At 42.3% G+C, this 26,999-nt stretch overlaps 1 protein-coding gene across 1 annotated transcript in view; it reads right to left on the minus strand.

Moving 5' to 3' along the window:
* Positions 1-26,999, minus strand: part of ATP8A2 (ATPase phospholipid transporting 8A2) — a 554,076-nt gene that overhangs the window by 29,665 nt on the left and 497,412 nt on the right. The window contains exons 33-34 of the mRNA XM_014581486.4: positions 24,060-24,148; positions 11,147-11,251 (exon numbers count right to left, since the gene is read on the minus strand). Coding sequence (XP_014436972.2) covers positions 11,147-11,251; positions 24,060-24,148 — 194 coding nt within the window. The remainder of the gene's footprint in view (positions 1-11,146; positions 11,252-24,059; positions 24,149-26,999) is intronic.

Here is a 26,999-nt window from a genome sequence, read left to right on the forward strand (position 1 = left end):
TGTCCAGTTCTGGGTGCCACATTTCAAGAAAGATGTGGAGAAATTGGAGAGAGCCCAGAGAAGAGAAACAAGAATGATTAAAGGTCTAGAGAACATGACCTATGAAAGAAGGCTGAAAGAATTGGGTTTGTTTAGTTTGGAAAAGAAGAAGATTGAGGGGGGACATGATAGCCTTTTCAGGTATCTAAAAGGGTGTTACAAGGAGGAGGGAGAAAAATTGTTCTTCCTGACCTCTGAGGACAGATCAAGAAGCAATGGGCTTAAACTGCAGCAAGGGAGGTTTAAGTTGGACATTAGGAAAAAGTTCCTAACTGTCAGGGTAGTCAAACACTGGAATAAATTGCCCAGGGAGGTTGTGGAATCTCCATCTGTGGAGATATTTAAGAGTAGGTGAGATAAATGTCTATCAGTGATGGTCTAGACAGTATTTGGTCCTGCCATGAGGGCAAGAGACTGGACTCGATGACCTCTCGAGGTCCCTTCCAGTCCTAGTATTCTATGATTCTATGATAGGAAGAAGATATGCAAATTGAGGCATAGTGGGGGTGCTGTCTGCTTTGTCACCCAGGGTCCCCCTGAGCTGTGATGTGTGATTCCCACGGACTCACCCAAATGTGTATTAACCCAGACACTTGGGTGGAGCCTGAGGAAATAACAGGGGATTCCCAGGGGGAGAGACAAAGGGAGAGAGGCGGAGATCAACAGGAGGTTTTGGAGGGAAGGTTCAGTGGCTGGCTGGGAAACAGGAGGGAGTGAGCCTAAACTGGGGGCTGGAGGTCTGGGGGGGTGATGGACCACCCTAACCCAAGGGGTCTGAGGCATCCTGGCCCAGATTCCTGTAGCAGTATCACGTCTATGCTGTGCTGTATCCTGGAGAAGCAATAAACCCTCTATTCTATTGGCTGGTGGAGTCTGTTCTTGCTGCAGATGGGGTGCAGGATTTGGGGGGAACCCCGACTGCGCTGTCACACAAATTTAGCAGGAAATTTGCATATCCTTTTTCTGAAAAAAAAAAGTAGTTTAGACGTACCCTAAGGTTTTCATAGACTGAAAACCTAGTTGGGTTAAAGAAATCATGTGAAATTATTATAAGGGGACATTTACCCTGGCACTGAGGACTCACCAAGACATGGTTCTTAAGAGGAGTTGTAAACTGTGCCCATTTATGAGAGAGCTCTGTACAAGTGTGAATTTCACTCTCTGAGGACAGGGGTGAGGGTATCTGAGTACTGTCCATCTGGGTTTTTGACGTTTTAAGAAAAACAATGACCTTTACATGTCATGATGATAGGCTCTAATAACCAGGGGCTTGTGTTGGTTTGTGTCTCAGTTGTGGTTTATGAAGGGGAGGTGTTATTTTTGGTTATCTGGCATCAGGTTGATGGACTGTTTTACTTTCTGAGATCAGTCTGGGTAGGAGGTCTTTTTACTTTTAAAAGCAAACAGGCTTTACTGATAATGAAGCCAGGATGTAATCAGTGGAGATCTCCAGAGAGCTTCCTGATAAAATTCTCTGTGGCATTTTTCTATGTTTAACAGCGAAAGAGCACAATATGAAATCTTCAACCTTTTCTTTGCAAAGTCAGCATCTAAGCACATATTCAATATGTCACTCAAGTAGGGAGACTGAAATAAAAAACAGGCAAGTGCTTTCTGTTTCTTCCTGTAAATATGCAATTAACCATCAACAAACACAAAGCACCAGATAATGGCTGGGGCACAAAGTGCAAGGGGAGGGGGAAGTGAAGAGAAGTGCACAGTTTTGCCTTAGATCAATAGGTGAGTGACTTAGGAGCTGGGGCATTTTTCCTTTTTTACAATTCTAGTAGATTTTTCAAAATTCTCTGGGAAATCGAATGACTAGTTATTTCAAACACACATACAAAAAAGTACTTATCAGTAGCCAGAGTCTGAGTTTAACAGACTGTTTTTATTTTTATCCTCTCCCTCTTTTTATATGCTTTAGGATGACAGTGTAGTAGTTAGCTTCCTAGATGTTAAACATATGACACCTGGGTCAGCTCAGCTCAGCTCACATATAGCTTTCACATCTGTTTATCCTCATCAGATGTTACAAAGGTTCACGCTATCACACAACTGACATGCTGGAGTTGCACTAGCAATGCGATTGTTATGGTTTACGCAATAGCTTGGTGGCAGGAGGTCTTTGTTTTACTGTACTTTGAATGCTTGACAGTTCCTTTCACATTGTCCATAACAGTTCATACAGAAACTGTATTATATGGTAATTTGGGGCCAAATTCTTTTCTACCCAGATAACCACACTCAGGAAAGAGTGATCAATTAGGGCCTGGGGGCGGGGGAGCAGCAGGGCCTCCACTGGCCGTATTCAGCTCACAAAGGCCCTTTTGCCCACCCCTGCTATAAAGGATACTACCAAGAGCCTGCTAAAATAAATATTAGTTACCCAACTAGGAAAAAGAAATAGCCAGCAGAGCTACACAACTAGGCATGGTGAGCGGAAAAGCAATAATTCTGCGATAGTCTTAGCACCTTTCATTCCGAAGTGCTTTAAATATTTGATATACTCATATGTGTGCATGTAAGCGTGTGCATGTACATTATTATTAACTGTCCCAAAACATCAGCAACACAGAGTTAAGATTCCTCAGTGCTGCTTCAGTTAAACAAACTTTTGAAAAGCAGGCAAGGCCGAGTGATTTGTTGCTTTCCAACTATCCTCATTTTAGTATCAGTGCTGTTTATTTCTTCTCCCTAAGTGCATCACTTTGCACTTACTATAGTGGGCAGTGGTAATATCATCTATAGATAAGGCTGCACTACAGTCTCAGTTATAACATTCTTTTCCTACACACTCATATGTTTCAGACACAGTCACCTTTGAGGTTGAAATTTTCCACACTTGGTCTCTGCCCAAAGATGATTTGTTATTGGAAACTATGAACAAGATCCATTCAGTCATTTTTAGCTATAGCAAGGGTAGGAAATATAGTTGTCTTATGTTAACTAATTCCTATCCCCAAGTCTCCTCCTCAACAACCTATTTTACCAGATTTTTTTGAATGCTAGGCCATTGTAAAAATGGCAGAATTTTGAAACTGTCTGGGTCATTCTCTTGAGCAGGCTAAGGTCTTTGGTTAAAAAAAAAAATCTGGTTTGACTGAGTTCTCTGAGTAATTGGTAACAGTCAACAGGGTATGTATACAATACAGTTGCTATGTGGGGCTGAAGATATGAGAGACACATAATGGGCTGAAAGCTTGTCTCTCCCACCAGTAGAAATAAGTCCAATAAAAAAGATTGTCACACACCTTGTCTCTCTATTGGGTATGCAGTATTTCCTATTTAGCTTTCCCTTGTTAAATGCAACCATTGATATAGCATTATTTGTTGCTAATATATATCATAATACAACATGCAGGATGCAAATCCTCTTCCCTCTCCCCTGAGAGTGGGCAAAGGAGGAGCTCAGGCCAAAAAGACTGCTTAAGACATTAGACTGGAGCTGTTGTCATGGAGCAATTGTCGTGCTGTGAAGCCTTAAGGGGAGGATTCCTTCCCCTTCCACAAGTAGAGATCTCAAAAAGCCTACCCCCCAGTACCTCAGGAATAAGCACTGGGGAGAAGACTAGCCCCTTAATGAGTACTAATTCTCATTTTGTTATTTTCTCACTGTTCCCAGCTTTCCATTTCAATTTTGTCTTGTGCGTTTGGACTTGTTTCAGTTCTGAGGTAGGCAGCAGATTTGATTCCAGCTTCAAGCCTCACTCAGTATTAGGGTTGCCAGGTGTACGGTTTTGAACCGGACAGTCCAGTATTTGAGCTTTCTGTTCGGGAAACAAATTGAGAAAATATAAAGGAGAAAATATAAAAGTCCGGTATTTTCTAAATAAGATGTAATGTAGATTGTGATGTAATGTCAAGTGTGTTTGGTATTTTTGTTGACATTACCCTAGCAGTATCATCTGGCAACCCTGGCAGTATCATGATTTTTTAAAACTGTTATTGGTCGTTTTTTAAAGGATAATTATCTCATAGGCATTATCAGGATGTGATGTGAACCTACTGTACTGTAGAGGGAGCAAGTACAATTCTGTTAGTTTGATCTATGAAATCGTCACTTGAAAAAAAAAGCCAATCACTGTATTTTTCTTTGCCAGGACTATAGCTGATTTGCTGAAGTGCTTCCTAACTGAGAGCAGGATCAAGCCTTGTGATTTTAAATGTCTCATGTAGAAGGGTCAAAGCCCCAGAAATTAACAATACATACTAAAATTTGAATAAACCTGCCCTTTCTCTTTACCTACATCTAGATAAAATGGGATAGATAAAATAAAACAAAATGAAGCATGTTACATGTACCATGGACAAACATTTACCAATTAGAATGTGAAAGAATATATATCTATATAAGAGAAGGCAAGAGGCAGTGGCATAACGAAGGGGGACGGGGTGGGGGGCAATTGCCACACTAGGGGGGTGCAAATTTAGTTCTCTTCCGCTCCCCCTGTCATCCCTTGGCTTGCCTGCTCTTCTTCCACACGCCGCCACCGGCTGGAGCCTCCTCCCCACATCTCTGCCCCCAGCCCGACCCTCCTCCATCTCCACCGGCAGGTTAGTGCGTGAGGAGGCCTGGCCCCAAACTGGAGGGGAAGGGGGAAGATGCGGTACAAGCTCCCCCCTCCTCCCAGGGTTAGGCTCTGACGTGTGCCAGCTTCTGGGTCCCGCTGTGTGGCAATGGTGGGGGAGGGGGTTTAAAAATTTTGCCTTTGCCCCCAGGTGCATAGTACCCTCGCTACACCTCTGGATAGAGGAAGCATTGATATACTTTTATGTGCATTTTCCTAGTAAAAACAGTCTAGTATCTTTTTAGTAGAAAAACTGGGAGAAAAACCCATAAATGTCAGTCATTTTGTTGTGAGAAATGGAAATCTTTCCTTTCCTGAAATGGTGTGAAGAACATCTGGAAAATGTGCTAAGACGACCTAAATCTAAAAAGAAAATGTACCTCTCAATTGCATCAAATTTTATGCTCAACTGCACAAGATGGGCCAGATTCCACTCTGTGTAAATCTCAAATAAATCCACTGAAATCAAAATGCAAATGAGATCAGAATTTGGCACAGTGTATTCAATGTAGTTTACCAGCTTGTAACACAGAAGTGTGTTTGTATTAGATCAAGACCATTCTGTTTTACCTGCTGGTCCAAAGCGTTTTTACAGAACAGTCTCCCTCTCTCAACTATAGGCTGATTGAAATGCATCAATACAAAATGACAAAAAGCTTGTACTCGAAAATATAAGGAGCCCAAACCTTGATGCGAAAAATTCCCATTAACTTCAATGGCAGCAGGAGCAATTCCATAATTTATGCAGGGGCTTGTTTTAAAATATGTGTTAGCAATTCTATTTTTGCCTTTCTGAGACTGGAGGGTTGACAACATTTGACTGCAGTGCACAGTGTGGGGACTGAGTCAGATTTCCCTGACTCTACTCTTTCTTGTCTCAAGAGGCCTATTGAGTGAGCAAGCCTTCATAAGTTCCTGTGTCAGGGGGCCCAGCACTGATGGGTCCTACAGCTATCCAAATGACTAGATAGGCATCAGCATTCATGGACTAAGTAAAGCAAAAGAGAAGATAAACAAGAGAGTTTGCTCTAAGGAGGGAAGGCTAGTCAGGCAGCTCCTTTTACCAAAGCAACAGGGTAAGTTGGATTTAGCAAAAGCACATGAAAGCGAATCTCAGCCATAATGCAGCTGTTTGTTGGGCAGAGACACAGAGACTGTGAGAATCTGCTCTTTACACTGCACTGAAAAATGGCATTGATTTTTCTAACCTGATGATAAAAAAGAGCTCTCTTTGAATGTGACTTTAAAAAGTGTTTAAATCATAAGAGCCAAAGAAACAAAGTGTAGTGAAAATGGATTTTGCCTATTCCTGTGTTATTTTGCATAGGGCAAGGTAACACTGCATCACAAAGGCACAGTTCCAAATGATTTGGTGACATTCTTTTCCTTTTCTAAATGACATGGGCACTTTACAGTTACAACCTAGCCAAGCCCGTTAACATCCTGGAGAAAACTGTTAAGAGCAGTAATGCATAAATATCTCCCATCTTCCCCCCACCCCCAGCCCATAAATAAACCCAGCAGGGAGTTCTTTATGCAATTTTGAGACATAGGAATCCTCTTAAATATTAAATTCACCTCACTGAGCAGAGTACTGCACTGCTTTATTCATTGACTCTTGGTTGGACATGTGATAATAAATGGACAAAGATTTTCAAGCTAAATGTCATTTTGGTCCCTTTACTTGACTAAACACTCACTGATTTCAATGAGAGGTCAGATGGAGAAAAAACTAAAAAATACCCTCTCTGAGCCATGATTTGAGTATAGAAGATTTCTCCCCAGTTATTTTCAGAATCAATTATACATGTGGATGGATAGGAAATGTGTTTGTTTTCTACATGTAAAACTCACATAGCCTCTTTGGTCAGGTGTCCATGTTTGCTTTGGCATGTAAATTGCCCCCTCATCTCTCCAAGCTCATGTAAATTTAGTGCTAAACCCTGCCCTTTGTTACATGAGTGTGCTAGGGAGACTATTTCCTTCCTGGACCAGGGCTCGCTCACAGCTTGCAGCTGCACTGGATTCCAACCCAGCAGTCTCCGGAGTGTCAAATTAGGGAGCGGCTAATGGACTTGCAGATCCCCCACAAGTAGCTTGCTGATGTGGGAGCATGGCAAAGCATCCACCCCCACTGCCTGCATAGAGCGCTGTGAGGGTTTAGGATGCAGAGGATGTTGTTCTCCTTCCCTTAGCTGTCTACTTCCTTGCACAAAGCAGGAAAGCTCACTGAACCTAGCACATGGCTGGCTCTGTTCTGTTTCCTTATCTCACCTGCTGTTTACAACACTGGTGAGTAAAGGATAAATTCTGCCCCTCATATTTTGGTCATGAATAAAAATGATTTTGTTTCGAGAAGCTAGTCAGAAGGGTTAAGATTAAGAAAAGTTTAATTTAATCAATTAAGGGAAGCGTTTTCTTTTTCATTCACCTCAAAAATGACAACTGCAAGTTTGTTTCATACAAACGGACTGACTAAGGACACAGATATTCTGATTTTGGATACATGTGCAGGACTGCCCTGATGATAGAGCTAATGCTCCTAGCCAAGACCAAAGGGCACTCCCTGGGGCCATCTTAACCAGCTTTTAACAACAAACCCAACTGCAACCCAGAAGATAAAATTTGTGCCCCACTCCATAACGCTACATGCACTCAATAGTTCATGGGGTTTTTGAAACAATTGCTTTTAAGTTAATAGGTTTGTAACATCCAGAACTTCCACCTCATTCTTGTGTAAGTGTTCACAAGTCCCTCTCTTATCTTTAATTGGATGTGAAGTATTCTGTGATACTTTTTTTGTGAATGACACTATACAAAAATAGTATGGGACATGGAACAGGAAAGCAGATCCTGATGACAGCCAGTTTATCTCCCAGCAGTGCCTGAACAAAGCAAATGTCTAGTGGCTATGTTTTCAGAAATACTTCCAACAAGTGCTAACATTTACTTGGTGCAGTTTTACTATAGCTTTACCCACCCCACTAGAAACAAGTGGACTCCTCGCCGCTTTTGCAGAAGTGGACTCTAGTTACTCACTTCCCTTCCTGAGTAATTTCAGAGTACAGGCAGTCCCCGGGTTACGTACAAGATAGGGACTATAGGTTTGTTCTTAAGTTGAATTTGTATGTAAGTCGGAACTAACTCCAGATTCAGCCGCTGCTGCTGAAACTGACCGGGGCTGACTACAGAAAGCTGGATGCAGAATTGCTCTGCCCCTAGCTTCCTGGAATCAGCCACTGATCAGTTTCAACAGTGGCTGAATCTCGAGCCTGGGACAGAACAGCTGGGCTGCCAGGTAGGTCCCTGCAGGACCAACCCGGCAGCACCCCAGCTGCTCTACCCCAGGGTCCACAACAAAAGCCTGGTCTGCTGGGGGGAGAGAGGTGCGCACTAGCTGCGCCCCCCCCCCAGCAGACCAGAGAAACAGGGAGCAAAGCCGCAGCAGCGGTGGGGTGCTGCGCCTATGAGGCTTTGCCAGAGCAAAGCCTCAGAGGCGCGGGACCCCTCCGCCTCCCCGGCTTTGCTCCAGGTGTCCCTGGTCTGCTGGAGACGGTCCCTAGCAGACCAGAGGCACCGGGAGCAAAGCCGCAGCGGCAGCGGAGCCCCGCGCCTCTGAGGCTTTGCCAGAGCTAAGCCTCAGAGGCGCAGGACCCCTCCGCCTCCCCGGCTTTGCTCCCGGTGTCCCTGGTCCACTGGAGATGGTCCCCAGCAGACCAGGGACACCCGGAGCAAAGCCACAGCGGTGGCGGAGTCCTGTGCCTCTGAGGCTTTGCCAGAGCAAAGCCTCAGAGGAGCGGGACCCCTCCGCCTCCCTGGCTTTGCTCCCTGTGTCCCTGGTCTGCTGGAGACGGTCCCCAGCAGACCAGGGGCACCCGGAGCAGCTTTTCTCGCCCCGGAGGTCAAGGCGGCGGGACCGCTGCGCTCTGGGCGGTCCCGCTGCCCACGAGCTCTGGGGCGAGAAAGCCCCGTTCGTAAGTGCGGATCCAACGTAAGTCGGATCCGCGTAAGTCGGGGACTGCCTGTAAACAGAAATATAGCCATCAGTGGGGGTACCCAGCAGGAACAAGCAAAAGCGCACACATCACAGAGCTCCTGATTCCCAGAAACCTTCAGGAAATTAAAAAAAAAAAAACCCTCAACACTACACATACAGCCGAATGAACTAGACTGCAGTGCAAGGAAATCCCCAATATGCCACTTTCCCATCTTCCTCCCTCCCCAAAGGACCAGCACATGATTTCAAGCAGGTGTGAAAGAGCCAGCAGACAAACAAAGGAGATAAAAGACATAATTCCAAGGAGCACTCAAGAGGCCACATCATAAGCATGAGTCTGACACACCAACCTCTAGAGCAGACTGAGGCACTCCACCATTATCTACTTCACAGATGGACCACCCAGAAAATCTGGGAGCAATTAGGAGGGAGAAAAAAAATGCATGGGGGGGGGGGGATTGGAAGGAGGGCCAGGAGGATTCCTTACATCATCTCCATGCAAGCGTTTCGAGAATGAAGTGAATCTATAGGGAGGAGGAATGTAGATGAAAGAATTTGCAGTGAGAATGCAATAAAATAAAAGGCTACAAAAACATGCAGCATCTAAATGAATTACAACACAGATATTAATTGTACAGAAAGCCACAACAGCGTGTTAACATAAACAGGGAAACTAATCAACTACTAGGAGACACAAATATGTGTATAAGTTTAAATTCCAACTGCCGCTTGATGACTATTAATGATAATTCCTCCTGGTCTCACAACTCAGAGGAGCATTATGCACAGGCAACAGTTCAGTTTTATTTTCTGCCCTCTAGTGGTGTCAATAAGAGATAGCTAATATTGTCAATGAAATGTAAACATCACACACAAATACAATTGTGTGTTCTGGACAAATACATGAACCATCTCCACAGCAGTTGCTTTCACAGACTAACAGAACTGAATGCCTAGGGCTGAAGACAAAGTGTTCTCCAAGAAGTGCTTTGGAACCAGATTGTTTCCACTGGCCCAGCAGGATTTGAGATTATTTACCATTAGTTCACAGAGCAAAGCACATATCTTTAAACAATCTTTTGCCTGATTTTCAACAGTGCTGAGCACCTTTGGCTCCCATTGACTTTAAGGTGGCTGCATAGCACCGCCAAAAATTAGGCCATTTTTTATTTTGGTATCTAATTTTAAGTCCTTAAGTTTCAAAATTGTGGTCTGAGCCTTTTACTTTTGTTGACTTTGCTCACTAAAGTTTATGATTCATTTTAAATGATTCTAGGTGCACCCTAGCAATTTTGCACATGGGTGCAATTTATAAATAAAACCACACATCTGTAATACTCAAAAGTAGTGAGGCAGAACGTGTTTCACTGTTAATTAAAATGACCATTACACATTTTTTTGTTTGTTTTGTATTATTTTTCCTAGGATCTTGATCCATGCAACTGAGCTCTGGGCACTAAGGGACTATCACACAAACATATTCAAATTCATACTCAGGAATCTTTAAAGCTTTTCATTGTATTAGTCATGGTGACAAATTCACTACTTGGCAACTTGTGACTTGCACTAGCTGTAGAGAAATTAAGTTGAAAATTTATTATCCAGCTTGCCTCAGCAGCAGCTACAATATGGCAATTAGTTTACCTTAGAATAGACATCAAAGACTCAAAGGATGACCTTGCCCTGGAAGAATGAAATCTTTTTAAAAGCCCCATTCCACTCAGTTTGCTAGTTTATAAGGTTTGCTAAAATCCAGTTTAATGATCATGTAGTTTCTTAGCAGGTCATGCAGTGCCATATTGTTTAAGGAACACAAGAATTAGTTATAAACCCTTTTTGAACTCAGGGAGCCTTCCAATTCGCTTAGGCAGAGCCACTTTCTAAAGAGGCAAATGAAACTGTCTGAAGCAAAAGCCTCACTATGATTTTCTTTAGCTTCTTTCACATCAGACAAAAGTTCCCACACAACATATACGCTCCCTTACAATGAAGCATTTAATAACAGCAATACGTTCAGTCCATATGGCACGGCTAGAAGGGAGAAACATAAATGACCATGCTGAGAAGTTGGTGCTCACAGCCCTGTAAATGACAGATGAAAAGTGAGAGCACAAAAGCTGTGAGGTGAGAATAACTGGGCCAGGTACCAATGCAGACCTTATTTTCTGTTTTCCATTCCTCCTTTTAATGGTGGCCTAAAACTTGTCATGGCCAGCGTCATAGCCAACCTTTTTTCTCATCTGAACATTCAATCAAAATCCCTGAATCCAGCCACTATACAACAAACTTATTTTTATCTGCTCTGGAGGCCAAGTAGTAGCAGTGAAGGACATTTGAGTTGCAGTCTCAGATTTGGCCTCATGCAGCAATAAATACAGAAGATATGAAGCGGAAAGGATGGATTAAAAAAAAGTGGTGGCTAAAACTGAGGGGGATACTTAGGATTCCACCTAGAATGAGGTATGAATGAAAAAAGAAAATCAGGGCATGTGAGAGAGAAAACATGTCTATTCTTTAAATTAAGATGGAATTGCCCCACCTCTTTCCATTACTGTCACGAAGCATAGCTTTTCCCAGTTCTTTGGATTTAGTTTCCAATTCCTGAACCTGCTCCAGCAAAGATTTATGGTAGGTATGCTTGGCCCTGTATCACAAGGAAAAGACAAACAAACAAAAACAACAAGTAAAAAAACCTATATAAACATTCACAAGATTTTGAAAGGCCAAATTTCCTTCTCAGACCAAAAAGGCACAGAGCCTTTGATTTGGGAAGATTTGGGAAATAGGACAGTGCAAAAGTGTACAAGCATGGCAATTAGTCTAGATCCATAATATCTGGGTAATGTTACATGAAAAGGGCAGAACTGAAAGACTATATAAACTCTGTGTAGTTCGTCTGCTTTAACAGAACACTCTGTCTGTGATCAACTGTGCAGAACTGCTGGACTCCAGAGATCTGACACCACTGTCATGGGACTGCTCAAGACCCAGTCATTCAAACAAAAGAGAAGGGGTTCACTGAATATTCATCGAAGTAAAACATGATTCCATTTTGTCCTTTGAGCCATACATTGCAGTGCACTGAAAACCCGATTACAGCTTCAGATAACTATTGCCATTCAAACCCTCTAATTTTCATTGAGGAGTATTTGCAATTTTGCTAGACTTGTAAAGGTACCTCCCTTCTCAATTAGCTTCTAAAAATAAAGTAACAGGGCTGGTGGTGTCCTATTTTCTTGGTTTTGGCATGGAAAGAACAATTTTTGTACCACAGGCATAACTGGAATTTATACATGCATGTGTCTCTGGAGTAAAGAGACTTGGGCCTTGTTTCAGATCTCACTTACATCATCATTTACTGGCATCACTCCTGAATTATGCTTGTGGAAGTGAGGGAAGACTTTAGCCCTCTATCTCCATATTCACATATTTTTTTTAAATCCAGAGATATCTTTCTCCAGTGGACACTTTCAGCCTCCTCTTTTATGTCACTTAACGGAGGAAGCGTATCCCAGGAGACAATATTGATTTACATGTGACTGCAAAATACACTTGAAACAAAATGGAGTCAAGTTGCCTGAGAGACTACTATAGACTTAAAAAAAATAAAGTGCTTGCCTCTCAGTATTAAAATATGTTACAGTTCCAGAGATGGCAAAGAAATCCTAGGCAGACAGAGAGATGTAATTTTCACCCAATAATGCAAAACACAGTTTTAATCCCTCTCCATTATGGGGAGGTACTGATTGATGTACACAGCATTCAGGTATTACTAAGATTTATTCATATTATTAATTCCATGATTTCCATTATTCTTCCTCCTAAAACCCTTCACTACTGGGGACACAAAGTCCTTGCTGATACTACAGGTACTGTTATCTATTTATTTACTTATTTTTAAGGACAGCAATTTCAAAAGGGACCTCTAATTTTGCACACCCAGTTTTAGACACCCATAGCTTGCCAATGCATCCACAGCTTTCAGTAACATACATGGCGCAAGATCAGGCTCCCGGTGTCAAAAGTGGTTCATCCACAGTGAATGGCTGCTTTTGTAAATGTGGGTCTACAATGTGGGTCTAGGTAGCTAGAGAATGAAGGGTCATAGAGAAGGAATATGAGAGGCTGCAAGGGAAAGGAGATTAACAAAGTATTTAAGAATACAGGTCTACCAGCAACATACATCAGCAGTATACTTGAAAATAGAAATTAATACACCCAAATGAAGAGAGAGGTAAAACTTGAATGGTAGCACAAATATATACTGATAGGGAATGAAAATAGAGTATCAGGGACATTTTAAAATTTGTATAATTTCAAGAATGTTATATTACTTTAGAACTGCACAAAAATAATTAGATTCAAGTTACTGTGGTTACTTCGACTAATAATTAGACTCATCGTTCTCTTTGAGAACTGAAACTTTAGACAGTTTTTAGGAGATAAAGCCTGCTTTAAGCTTCGGGCTATTAACTCTTATAATCTTTCCAATTGACTTTGCTTCCACATTCCACTTAATATGACTAAATATGTTAAAACATTGACCTTGAACTTATCTCCTGCCCTTAAAAGAGACAATATCGAGTACAATAGTCTTGAGGAATTTTAAAGTCTGAATAAGTTTGGAACTTTAAAAAATCCTTCTGATTTACTTTCATATATAAAGAAATCTGGAAAAGTACAAACTATCCAATCTCTTCAGAGACTCTTATGTTCATCTTCAAGTTTCCATTCAGCATAAGAGTTTAGAGAGATGCTTTTCTTTTCCCTCCTCAGAGTGAATATTGAATCCAGAATGTAAACATAATGGGACCTTAGCAACAGAGTCCAGTTAGTGAAGTATAGTAAAAGCAAGTAATGCATTGAGAATTTCCACCATAGCTATAAAATATTGTTGCCTTAAAGTCTGAGCATCAAAGTTATTTTTAAGTACAGGTTGAACCTCTCTAGACTGGCACTTTCTGATCCAGCAAGATCCATGATCTAGCATGATTTTAGTTCTCTGGATGTTTGCTTATCATGGGTGTGGCCAAGTTTCCTGCAGTCCCATAAAGTTTTGAGCCACCAGTCTGACTCTCAGTGTTCTGTGCTGTTATTTAGCTCTAATTTACTCCTTAAGGTCTTCTAAGAGTCCAGTAAGCAGTGGAAATGTTGGTAATGCTGCTAGACAATACTGACCTCCTGTGGCCTGGCAACTTCTCTGGTTCGGCACCAGTTGAGTCCTAAGGGTGCCGGACTAGAGAGGTTCAACCTGTAATACAAAACAATAGACTATCTGGGTGCTGCATCCCAGATGGATATGTAGAAAATACTGATATAAAGCCATGTCATTGTCATATTATTGGATAATTTCTAGGAGTAAGGACCTCATTAAAACAGGCAGTAACATATGTGTAAAAGAGGCTAATGATAATTCATCCATGTGTTTCTAAAGAATAGCTGCTACAAAATGAAACTTTTATTCTTCAAGGCTTTATTCAGTGGCGAACTTCCCATGGATTTCAGTGGGAGCAGGGAGAGGCACTTTGCCAGACTGTTTTTTCCAGAATGGTAGAAACTAGCCTTTGAAACAGGAAAAGAAAGATACACGGTGGCTGTACCCCGTACTTCACAAAATATCTTAGCTCTGTGATCATTTCTCATGATTGTTCCATATAGTTGATTAGCAGGCAGTGTGGAAGCACTGTAGAAAGACAGGTTTTCTTCAAGAATGCTCAGAGTGTAAAACAGAAATGCATTCAGGGCACAACTGCACATTTTAGAGACATGCCCATGTTCTGAGCGGTGCAGAGCCTCGCTAACCTAGGGGATGCTGGAGGAATTCTGGAGGCATGTGTTTGCAGAGGCACCCCAGTGGTAGGAGTTGTGTATTCCCATGACAGCTCTGCCATGGCTACACCTTTTCCCCCTCTGAGGTGTTCTGTGTCCCAGGGGAACATAGCTGGAGTATTTTCTGTGCTTCACGGATTTTATCTGTGCCCAGCTGCTGTTGCAGAGAGCTACGAGAAAGGAGAATGCAGAGGGTCTCTTTATATTCTCCCTTCATCTTTTCCATTGGCAGAGCAGATGGGTTCAATCTGGACTTAATAAGGCCTAGATCTTTTACACATTTCAAGATTTATTAATTAATGTGTGACTCCTGAAAATTCGGACAACAGCACTAAACAATAATGGTTCAAGAGCAATATTAATTACTTGTCCCTTTGCCCCAGTTCACAACAAACTGCTTCATCAGATGATTCCCTTGTATCCTGATAGGCCCAATTCTGCAATCCTTAAGGGTGATGAGTAGCAATTATTCACACAAACAATCCCAGTGACTTCTGTGGACCATCACAACTTAGTAAGTGATTCTTATTCAAAGAGTTTACTCCTGGGGAATTTCTGCGCCACTGCGCATGCACAGAATTAATTCCCCCACAGATTTCTTCTCTGCAGAATATAGACTTTGCAGCGAGATGCTGCAATTACACATTTGGCCCGCCAGGGGCTGCTGTGGTTCCAGAAGAGGGCAGCCAGCCAGAGAGGCTGTATTCTTCACAGTGAGGGGGCACCAGGTAGACAAAATGGGGCACACAGGGCTACTGAGATATGTGTCACAGAATGGGGTTCAGAAGAGCTAGTTGGGGAATAGATTGGGGGAAAGTATCAGGAGCTAGTGGGGTGACAGCATTGAATCAGGGGCTGAATGGGAGGGAGACTACAGGCCCAAATGAGAATGGGGGCAGTAGGGAGGCTGCAGGGGCACATGAGAACAGGGGTATGGAGTTCATGGGCGCATATATGCCTGACTGAATGGGAGAGACAAGGGATTAGCCAGTGTTTTTATGGGGGAGGCTACCCACATCCCTAATAACCCTCCCCCCAAAACACACCTGCTCCATGCTTCTCTCATGCATACCCAACAACCCTCTAGGTTTGTTTCCAGGCTCCTTCCCTCAACTCCTCTATTACTCCTGACTTTGCCAAGACTTTTTACTGCTTCTGAGGGGTGCAGGATAAATTTCTGTGTTGTAATTCAAATTCATGACTCAAAGTTCTATATTAATATGCACAGTAAGGAACCAATGTGTCAAAAAAATTCTAATTTTTTTTGTCTGTACTGTCACAGACATACTTGTTGACAGATATTTTGAAATAAATTACAAAAATAATTGAAAATGGCATGATTATATTGTGTTATTTTGACAAATAAAATATGCAGAATTTTAAAATATTTTAAAATATTGGACACAGAATTTTTATTTTTTTGGTGCAGAATTCCTTCAGGAGGAAGAGTTGCAGAATTTGGACTTCTATAAGAAAGAAAAAAAACCCTATATATTTCCCAAAGCAGCAGTTAGGAAACTGGGGCCAGAGTTAACAATGTGATACTGAAGCCAAGCTCTTAATAGTAAACTTCCTCCTCTTTCTGAAAAGAAAGGAAAATTTTCCACATTTTCTTGATTCAGTAAAGAGGTTTCAGGTACAGAGCTGCAGGGAACATGGGAGATAGGCGATATGTTGACAACTGTAGCCTAAATAACAAAGGAAATATAAAACTAGTTGGAACTTGCCAACATTACAAATTTCTAGAATGGGATACAGTATCCCAGTTTAGAAATAAAAAGATTTGCATGGGTCTGGAAATATACTTGTTCATGTCCCTTTCAGTATTTTACCAGATGTAAATTGTACTCTGCACTTACTCTGTTTTGGCAGCATTCCATACTGAAATTTAGCATATGTCTTTTGGGTCACAGAAATGCCCTTTCTGTGGACATATGCTTCATGTCCAAAAGGAACTGAAAGGGGTAAACTCTATGACCATGAAAAAGCCAGAGCTTCTGGAATTTTATGTCTGACAATGGATTCTGCTGAATTATAGACAGCAGCCTGTAGCCATTGCTACAGAAAAAAAAACCTGTCTAGTCCTTCTAATTTCCAGGGGCTTTGGTCATAGCTCAAGTTTTGCATGGCAAGCCTCTTGGAAAGGAAACAGAACTTTACTCCTTACATATGGTAGTGCTGATAGCTGTGACATTTCATTTATTCTAGTTTAAATGTTAATGGTGTTAATTTTACAATGATGTCTAAAAAAGTCTTGTTTGGAAGAACAGATTCCTTGCTTAACAGTGATAGGAGCCTCTGTTTAAAATCAGTTGGATAATACCCAGTAAATCAATCTATATTTATCTAGTCAGCTTCACAATCTATGTACATTCTTGTCTGAATGAGTAAAAAGTTACTGTTGCTGAAATCAAACATAAAAACATACAAAGAATTATTCAGGTTGGGTCAGTAATAGATATTGAATGACTAATAGGTTCTGAAGATTGGCTCTTTATCAAATTTTACAATTCTTTAGTAATTATTGCTGAGCACTACTAGTAAGAAGAGAAGGCAATTTGAGGGCACATTTAACTGTCTAAACTAGGGATGTGAATGGGTAACCGGTTAACCGGTAAGCATCTCTGGGTAAGTGATTAACTGATACCTGAGAGCAGCACCCCACGGAGGGCTGTTTCAGTTCAGGTGGGATGGGATTGGGAGCAAAGTTCCCTCTATGCTGTGTGGCAGCACAGCCTTGCAGCTGCTTAATGAACCCGGCCCAGCCAGGGGCAAAGGACTCCGCACACGTGTCCCTACTAGCTGGGAGAGACTCACTGCTCTGTCCTCAGCAGAGAGCTGCTTCTGATGCTGAGGGAGAAGTGCCTCTCCCCCAGCCAGGCAGCACCGTGCGTGAAGCCATGAGACCCTGGCTGAGCAGGGCTCATTAAGTAGCTGTGGGATTGTGCTGACACACAGCTTAGAAGGAACCTTGGTCGGGAGTTGGCCCCCCTGCACGAGGGGTAGGGGTGGCGAGAGTAGGCCTGGGAGAAAAAGCTGGAAGCCCCAAATGCCGGGGACGGGACTGAAAGTGGCAGCCCTGCATACAGGGGTTGGGGATCCTGCTTAATTGGTTAACTGGTTAAACGCAAAGTTTACATCCCTAGTCATGAGAATAGTTCCATTGAATTCCAAGTGGGTAAAATTAAGCAATGCATAACTCTTTACAGGATAGGGGTTACACCAAGTGACCAGATTTTCAGGGGTAGAAGTCAGGCCACTTATATGCCTCATTATAGGTACCCAAGTTTGATTTTTTTTTTTTGGCCTCAGTAATTGCGGGACTTTATCATTTTCAATAGAGAAGTCTCCTTGGATTAAACAAAACACTGCAATACAATGACCATGTTAAATCCTATCATGCTCCAATGTAAATGTTATGTTACAAGTCTCAGAGCAATAGCCATGTTAGTCTGTAACTTAAAATAAACATTAAAAAAGTAGCACCTTAGCCCTGATCTACACTAGGAAATTATTTCAGAATGCCCCCCCCCCTCATTATTTTGAAATAACAAGGGGAGCGGAGCGTCCATACTACAAAGTCTCTTATTTGGAAATAGCATTAGTGTGGACACTCTGCTGCTGCTCATTTGAAATAATGGGCCTCCCGAGGCCATGCACAGCACAGCTGCACTTGCTCTTGCCACAACCTGCCAGCTGCACTGCTCCCCTTCTCCTGAAGAACTTTTAAAACTACAGGCTGCAGGAAAAGGGCATGGAGTAGGCCACCAGCAAGCTCCCTGGCTTTCCATTCTAGGCCCCAGAATATGGGGCGGTGGGACCTTGAGGACAGCTGAAGCCTCACAAACTGAATGACACAGATGCGAATCCCAGCCTCATTCTCCCCTTTCCCCCATTAGAGGCTCTTTCCTCAGTCCCTCTCATTTTATATCCCCCAAATAAACAGACTTGTTTGTTCAAACCATAAAGACTTTTTAATTTGCTCTTCAGAGAATGGCGGAAGGTGGGAAGGGAGGGCAGGGGAAGAGAGGGGTGGGGGAGGAAAGGCTCATAGAGGGAATGCAGGGCCCCCCCCTTGTAGAATGGACCAGAGGAGAGACTCACAGCTGGCCTTGACTGAAACTCTCCCTCAAGGCCTCCCAGATGAGCACAGCCCCTTGATGTGCTCATCGAATAGCACTGGTATACGGCTGCCCTGGCCAGCAGTTCAGCCTCTACCCCCCGCCCTCACAGGAAAATCTCCCCCTTGCTTTCGCATAGATTGTGGAGCACACAGCAGGCTGCAACCGAGGAGGGGATGTTGCACTCATTGAAGTCCAGGCAGGTAAGAAGACTCCTGAATCTCCTCTTCAAGTGGCAATGCACATTCAACGACCATGAAGCATCTGCTCAGCCTGGCATCGAAGTTCTCCTTGGTTTGGTCCAGACTGTCCATGTAGAGCTTCATGAGCCAGAGGAGCAAGGGGTAGGCTGCATTGCCCAGGATGAAGATGGGCATGTCCACATCCTCGACCCTGATGGTGTGGTTGGGGAAAAAAGTTCCAGCATGCATATTCTATGAGTTCCAGAAGATGCGGGCATCATGCTTCTTCCCCGACCAGCCAATGATGATGTCCATGAAGCATCCCTTGTGGTCTACCCCTGGGCCTGCCGCACCATCAAGAAGTATCCCTTCCTGTTTATATAGTCCGAGGCACAGTGGTCAGGGGCTAGGATGGGGATGGTCGTGCCATCTATATAGCCCTCCCACAGTTGGAGAAGCCCATGGTGGGAAAGTCATCCACAATGGTGTCGACTTTTCCCAGAGTGATGACCCTCCATAGTAACATGTTGTTGATAGCCTTGGCTACCTGCAGGCGCACAGCCCTAACTCTGGATTTCCTCATGCTGAACTGGTTCTCAACGGAGCAGTAGCTGTCCAGTGTGGTGAGCTTCCACAGGGCGACACACTTCTGTAGGGGGATGGCGGGTTGCAGTTGGGTGTCCTGTCACCTGAGGACAGGGGTGAGCCATTTGCAAGCTCCAGGAAGGTAGCCTTCTGTATGCGAAAGTTCTGGAGCCACTGCTGGTCAGCCCATTTCAGCATGATGATGTGGTCCCACCAGTCTGAACTGATCTCCCCCTGCCAGAAGCGACATTCCACAGTATCCAGAGGACTTAGGGACATGTGCAGCAGCAGGAGCACCATAATCTGGATGAAAAGGTCCTTTGGTTCAGGCTGGTTGTCGTTGTGCTGGAGCAGCATGTGGGTAGTTTGGATGAATTGCGCCATGAGGTACAGCACAAGGCCTATGAGCCTCGCAGCAGCAGCAGCTGCTCCATGGTGTTAGTGCTGTGGTGTCCATAAGGGCAACCAGAGCACACTGCGTCCATTTGGTGTCCCGAGAGGAGGTAGGCAGTGGAGAAGTAGTATGTGAGATGCAGCCGTAGAGAGGAGCCCATGAAAGCATGTGTCGCAGCTTGCCTAACCAAGCAGCCACAAGAAGTATCCACTCTCCTGATGCCATTCCCAGAGTGCTTCTAAATTCGTGGCAGGCTCCAATCAGTGTGGACGTGCTATCCCAAAATAATTCTGAGCAATTCTGATGTTCCTCCATGGCATAGATGCACTATTTCGAATTTGTTACGTCAGGAGTTATTATTTCAATTTTACTTATTTTGAAATTATTTCCTAGTGTAGACATGCCCCAAAAGCAGTGGTTCTCAACTCGTTTCAGTCCACGGACCACCAGGACAATCAAAAAATGTTCGTGGACCACCTCCTTTTTGAGACATGATAAAAAAGAGCAGACAACGAACATTTTGCTTTGAAGTTTATTTCTTACTAACAGATTTTTGGATTCTCTTCTCACTGACAAGCTTTTCAATGTTTGGAGTGGTACTTGATAATGCACAACGAATATTGCTTTCCACTGCAAGCCGATTCCTCTTTTTGCAGGAACAAATGTGCAACAAACACGAAAATCCAGTCTCACACATATAAGTTGATGCAAATGGCAAAAGAAATCTTACTGCGTGTGCTGACAGATTTGGGCAACTCCCAGTCATGCTGGCCCAAAATTTCTCTATGGTAGACTGCTGGTACACGTCTTGAGCCACCAAATCATTTTTCAGATCCAAGAATGCCTCCTGCAGATCCTCTGGAACACTATTAACATCTGTTGTAAATGGATTCCTGATGAAAGATAATCCATTCCTTGTCCTATCCACCTCCAGAAAGTATCTTTGGAATTTGTCTCGTAGCTTCTGTAAATGATCGAGAATTTGCATCTAAATGGCTTCCTTTTCCCCGAGCATGGCATCCACATATGGAAATTGAACCAAATTATTGCCTTCGACTCTTACGATCCAGAGTTCCAATTTGCCAAGAAAAGCCTTGATGATGCTTTGGTGAGAGAACAGATTTGCACCTTTCCCTTGCAGCTGAAGAGTCAGTTTGTTCAAGATTCCAAAAATATCGCCAAGATCCGCAAGTTCTAAATTTTACTGCGTCAGCACATTTCGGAATTCCTCTTTCCCTTGAACCTGGAGAAATAAATCCAACTCCTCTCTCAATTGAAAAACTCTGTTGAATACATTCCCTGCTGACACCACCATACAGAAGTATAGAACAGCAACACATCAAAGTCGGAACCCATGTCCAGGCAAAATCTTTTGAACAGCCTGGTGTGGTGATGTGATTCACCACTTTCACCAACCCTTTGAAAATGGTGTTCAGTTGATCAGGCAATGTTTTTGATGCCAAAGCTTCCCTATGAATGAAGCAATGAACTCCAGTTATCATTGGAGCGTGCTGTTTCACCAGCGTTTGGAAGCCCGATCTTGAGCCCAGCATGGGAGGTGCACCATCAGTGGTGACACCCACAAGATTTACCCAATCCAGACCATGTACTTCAAAGAAATTGTTAACAATTTCCATCACATCCTGAGCCTTTGTGGTGGTATCAAGAGTCTTACATCTTTGAAGTCTCCCTAACCATGTATCGTGCGAACACCAATAGCTGAGAGCACAATGCGACGTCGGTTGATTCGTCCAATTGTATGGCAAACAATGGAGACTTCTTTATTTCATCCACAACTTGTTTACTGATGTTCTGTGATATCTCATTTATCCGTCTTGATACTGTGTCGTTAGAGACAGATATATCATTCGGCTTCCTCGCTGCTTCCTCACCAAGAACAAGCCGCACCATTTCTTTTGAACAGGAGAGCACAAGTTGCTCTACAATGGTATGAGGCTTCTTGGCCTGAGCAACTTTGTATGCAACAATGTAGGAAGTGCACACTGCATTGCTTGTCTTATTGTAGAATGCACTTGTTGAGTCAAGGTGCTGCCATTTCAGACCTGATAACTGCCGCTCAAAATAATCTTCATCCTTTTGCAACAAGTTGGGGTGACACTTTTCGAGATGGAGTTTCAGCTTAGCCGGCTTCATTGAGTCATTTCCCAAGACTTTGAAACAAATAACACATTGTGGCAAATCCATGCCTTCTTTTTCTTGCCAAGTGAAGCTGAATTTGATGTAGTCCTCCGAATGTTTGCGCTTGACATTTTTTCCTGTCATTGCCATTATAAACAAACTACATCACACCTATAAAACGGCACATGTAGCACAGGACGAACGACACAGCATCCGCTCAGCACGATGGTAGCAGCTACACTGATGCTCAGAGACTCAGACGGAAGTTACTGGCAACACAACACGGTTGCATCCTACGTGATGCTATGGATGACACGCTGCGTGCTTGTGAACACGGCGTAAATCAGCCTAACGGCAGCGCCTGCTCACGCCGTTTGACTTTGGACAATGTTCCTGTGGACCACCGAAAAAGTCACCATGGACCACCAGTTGAGAACCACAGCCCTAGAGACTAACAGAAAAAATATACAGTACCATGAGCTTTCATGAGCACAACCCACTTCTTCAGAGGAGCGGAGCAAGAGGCACAGAGAGGCAGCAAGTTTCATATATTAATCTTGCTATCTTCCTATTCCACCAGGCCTTTTTCTGTAGAACACAATTAAACATGAGAGTACCTTTAATAAGGACTGTATTGGAAATGCATTCTTCAGATCACCAGTTTTCTTCTTCAAGCAGAAAGTTGCTGCTAATATAGTGAGTCCATGAGAATCACTTAATTTAGGCTGAGCATCAAGAAAAAAAACCTTTACAGATCTTAACAGTCAGGAATATGACATTCTACAAGGGAAGAAGTGGAAATCTTATAGGCTGAAAAATCTCAGAGGGATAGTCATGTTAGTCTGTAACTTTAAAAACAAGGGGTTCTGTGGCACCTTATAAACTCACCAAAATATACAGGATTATGAGCATTTGTGGGTAAAACCCACTTTATCAGATGAATCGGAGTGGAAATAACAGAAATCAAGAGATGTATACAACATCAGAAGAAGGTCCTGTCAATTGTGGGACCCCAGTCAATGAGGCTAATTAAGTGGGCTGGATGTGTCCCACACATAGCTTTTGACATGGATATGCAGATGTTAAAGGTGGGAGAAATTGGCTTTGTAATACACCAACTAGTTCATGTCTTTGTTCAAGACCAGGATAACGGTGTCAAATCTGTAGACAAATTCCAGTTCTGCAGACTCTCTCTGTAATTGGTTAGTGAAATTTGTTTGTAGAAGAATGGCTACTTTTAAAACCATGATTGAAGGATCAGGCAGGTTAAAATGGTCCCCTACATGTTTATGTGAGTTACCATTTCTGACGTCTGATTTGTGTCCATTTATCCTTTGTAATGGAGACTGTCTATTTTGGCCAAAGAGTAGCTGACAAGCCACTGCATGATTGTAGAGAAACAGATTTCAAATGAAACATACAGACAAAATACAAAATAATTACCTATAGAAAGAGACACTGTTTCTCGGCCTACGCATTAACAAACTGTTACATTCCATTTTGTGGCTATCTAGTTAAAATGAATAAATTTCTGTCCTCTCCTAATGCAGACAGGACATCTTTGGGGCCTAAAACAATTGGTCCTCATTTAGAAATATACAATGCAAATAGCTACAACAAAAAAGAACTTTATTGACCACAGTGAAGCCCATACCCTTGGAAAGTATTTCATGGCTCTCTTAGGGCATGTCTATACTGCAGGGCAAAAGTCAAATTAAGATACTCAACTGTAGCTACATCAATTGCAATCTTAAGTCAAAATAGCTTAATTCGGCTTTTGGCATTGTGTACACAGCAGGAAGTTGAAGGAAGAACACTTTTCCTTCCACTTCCCTTACTCTTCGTGAAATGAGGATTACAAGAGTTGGAGTAAGAAGTCCTCCATCTCGAAATTGTTTCAAAATAACTGCTTGCTGTGTAGACGTGCAGTTTGTTATTTCAAAATAATGACAGTTATTCTGAAATAATGCTGCTGTGTAGACGTATCCTTAGTTATTAATCCATTTATATTGCTTGTGTTATTACAGATGACGACCTCACACAGCTCTGAGTCAGATTCTATAAGTACTTTTGCTTGTCACTATAATTTAGCACTCAGATAAAGTGTTAACTATGTAACTGAAAGAAGCTGAATTGAATGAACAATAGATGAAGAATGATTTATACAACAATATTAATTACTGTTGTATCCTTTAAACTTACGCTCTCCATGCCACATCTTTAACAAGGCACACGGTGGGCACCAGAAATAAACCAAGCCAGAAGTATCCACATCTCAGCACCATTCCTGCCTATGAAGAAACAGAAATAATTAAGGGATGGATCAGCTTCATGTCATTGTGAATAGGTGGTTGTCACTACCTCTGAAAAAGAATAGGAAGGTGACAACATTATTAAATATACATACAGGGCCAGATCCAAAGCCTTTTGAAGTAAATGAAAACAATCTTATTGACTTCACTGGGATTTAGATCTGGCCTATAATACTTAAAGAGTAATTATACTTTCCATTGGTTTCATCCCTTTTATTTGAAGGATGTCAAAATGTTTTAGAAGCACACAGACAAACCATACTTATTGCTAAGACCACTGTTGATCTAAATCTGTGAATCCACATATTCACACAGATACATACATAAAGTCATGTGATGTATAAATTTAGCATGCACCATTGACCTTCTTTCTTTCCCTCTGCCAAATCCTTCAGGGCTCATTTGAACATTCTTGACCTTTGAACAGCTTCAAATAGCTGTCATTTAAAAAAAATTATCAGTCGGTCACAGAAATGTTTCAGCCTTCTCCCATTTAAATATGGAATTTCCTCCCAAAATGTCTCCTACCTGAGATCCAGCATGGGCCAGATTCACGCCCTTCCCCATGACAAGTTTTCTATAACTTGTAATATTTCACATCTTTGCAGGGTTAGCAACAAAAACATTAGCATTTGGACAGTGTTATTTCCAGAATTCCAATGAGGCCCAGCACTCATGTCTAGTCCTGGAAGGCCCAAAGATAAATTTACTTCAAGTCATGGCAGTGCTATTTGTAGACAATCAATTTTGGGTAATTTGTTGAGTTTTTCTTATGTCTCCCCCTCTGAACCTTGTACATTTAGACTAATGATAATAAGGACATCTCACTACAGGACAAGGGATACAAAAACAGTTCCTATAAAATGTTTAACTAACTAACTAACTAACTAACTAACTAACTAACTAACTAACTAACTAACTGTGTTTTTCTACAATTGTGACATATATAGGATATGTGATGTGGAGGTGTGGTGTAAGGGGGTTATTAGCATTTCTTTGGAATGAGCTGTGTAACTTACTTGTTCTCTCAGTATTCACAAATGATGTTCCTGTTCCACATTTAATCTTATAAACCTTTATCCTACATTATCTTTTATTTTATGCAAAAAAGAGAGAGAGAGTCATTTATTTACACCTCTAAGGCATCCATCCAATGGCATTTATACACTCTGGTGCATGTATACACAAAGGCTACGTCTACATTGGCCGCGAGTATTTGCGCAAGAACACTGACGTTCTACTGTATGAAATCAGTGCTTCTTGCGCAAATACTCTGACGCTCCCGCTCAGGGATAAGTCCTCTTGCGCAAATATTCTTGCGCAAGAGGCCAGTGTAGACAGGTAACATCAATTTATTGCGCAATAAAGCCCGATGGCTAAAATGGCCATTGGAGCTTTCTTGCGCAAGAGAGCGTCTACACTGGCACGGATGCTTTTACACAAAAGCAAATCTTTTGCACAAAGGCACATGCCAGTATAGACGCTCTCTTACTCAAATACTCTACCGCAAAAACTCTTGCATTTAGAGTATTTGCACTAAATCTTGCCAGTCTAGATGTAGCCAGACTCACACAAGTAGAACAGCTGGCTCACCACCAAAATGCAGATACATTTGATTAAACTGTTCAATAATTTTGGGAAGAAGTGAAGAACACAGTGAGTAACTGAAACTTCAGGGGAATTTAAGTAGATGTAATAAGGGAATTTAGATATTAGGAATGTAAAATCCCATTTAATTGGTTAACCAGTTAAATGCGATGTTTAACTGGTTAACCATTTAAAAGGGGGATCGGGAGGGGACCTGCTCCAATTCCCATCAGTTAACTAGAACTGGTAAACATCATTCATAAAGGTTAACCCATCACCCAGTAACTAGTTAATCTTTCACATCCCTATTAGGTATGCATGGAGTGCAAAAAGAATACAAACTGTAATTTGGACTTGTGGTAAGTACTGTAGGATTTTCAGTTACACCTGGTGCTTAGGACCTTCATTTTACATTTCAGTAGAAAAAACAGTCCTCAAACGATGCAGAAGCACTGGTTCAGTATTAAGAATGGTCATATTGGGTGAGATCAATGGACCAACTAGCCCAGTCTTCTGACTGCCAACATTGGCCAAAGCCAGGTGCTTCGGAGGGAATGGACAGCACAAATAGTCACCAAGTGATTCATCCCTATTGCCAATTCCCAGTTTCTGGCAAACTGAGACGAGGGATGTCATCCTGTCCATCCTTGCTAATAGCCTGCATGAACTTATCTTGTTCTTCTTTGAAATCAGTATTGATTCTGAAGAGAAAACAGCCACACATTCAACTGCTACAACATCTATCTGTAGCACTTGGAGTTCTCCTTGATCTCTTATAGTTTATTTATAGGTGGCCATTTCACAGTGCAACTGTAGTTAGCAACAATTTGTCCCTGATTAGCATTGGTTTGGGTAGGTATTCCTGAGATGTCATTCATCAGTTGTTGGATGTCAATCCTTCTATGCTATTTCTGGAGTGACAGATTAGTGGCAAATCTTTTACTGCAAGAGAAACTCAAATTCACTGAGCGCTAAAACACTTGTGTGGTTTTATAGATACTTTGGCACCCACTAGAAGAGGAAGTAAACAAATTCCAGTCTGAGAATCAGTTCTAGGTTATTTGTGATCTCTCAGGCCTGCTTTCAGATTAGAAATGCCTGCACCACAAAAGGCTAGTTTTGATGTGTGGTGCTTTATCTAACAAGGGAAAATCTCTACAGCCATATTACAAATCCAAAACCAGAAATGTAATGTAAGCAAACAAAAACAGTGGTAAAATACCCTCCTAGGGTACATCTACAC

This window comes from Pelodiscus sinensis, chromosome 1 (assembly GCF_052426305.1).
Source record: "Pelodiscus sinensis isolate ZL-2025 chromosome 1, ASM5242630v1, whole genome shotgun sequence".
Taxonomy (NCBI): domain Eukaryota; kingdom Metazoa; phylum Chordata; order Testudines; family Trionychidae; genus Pelodiscus; species Pelodiscus sinensis.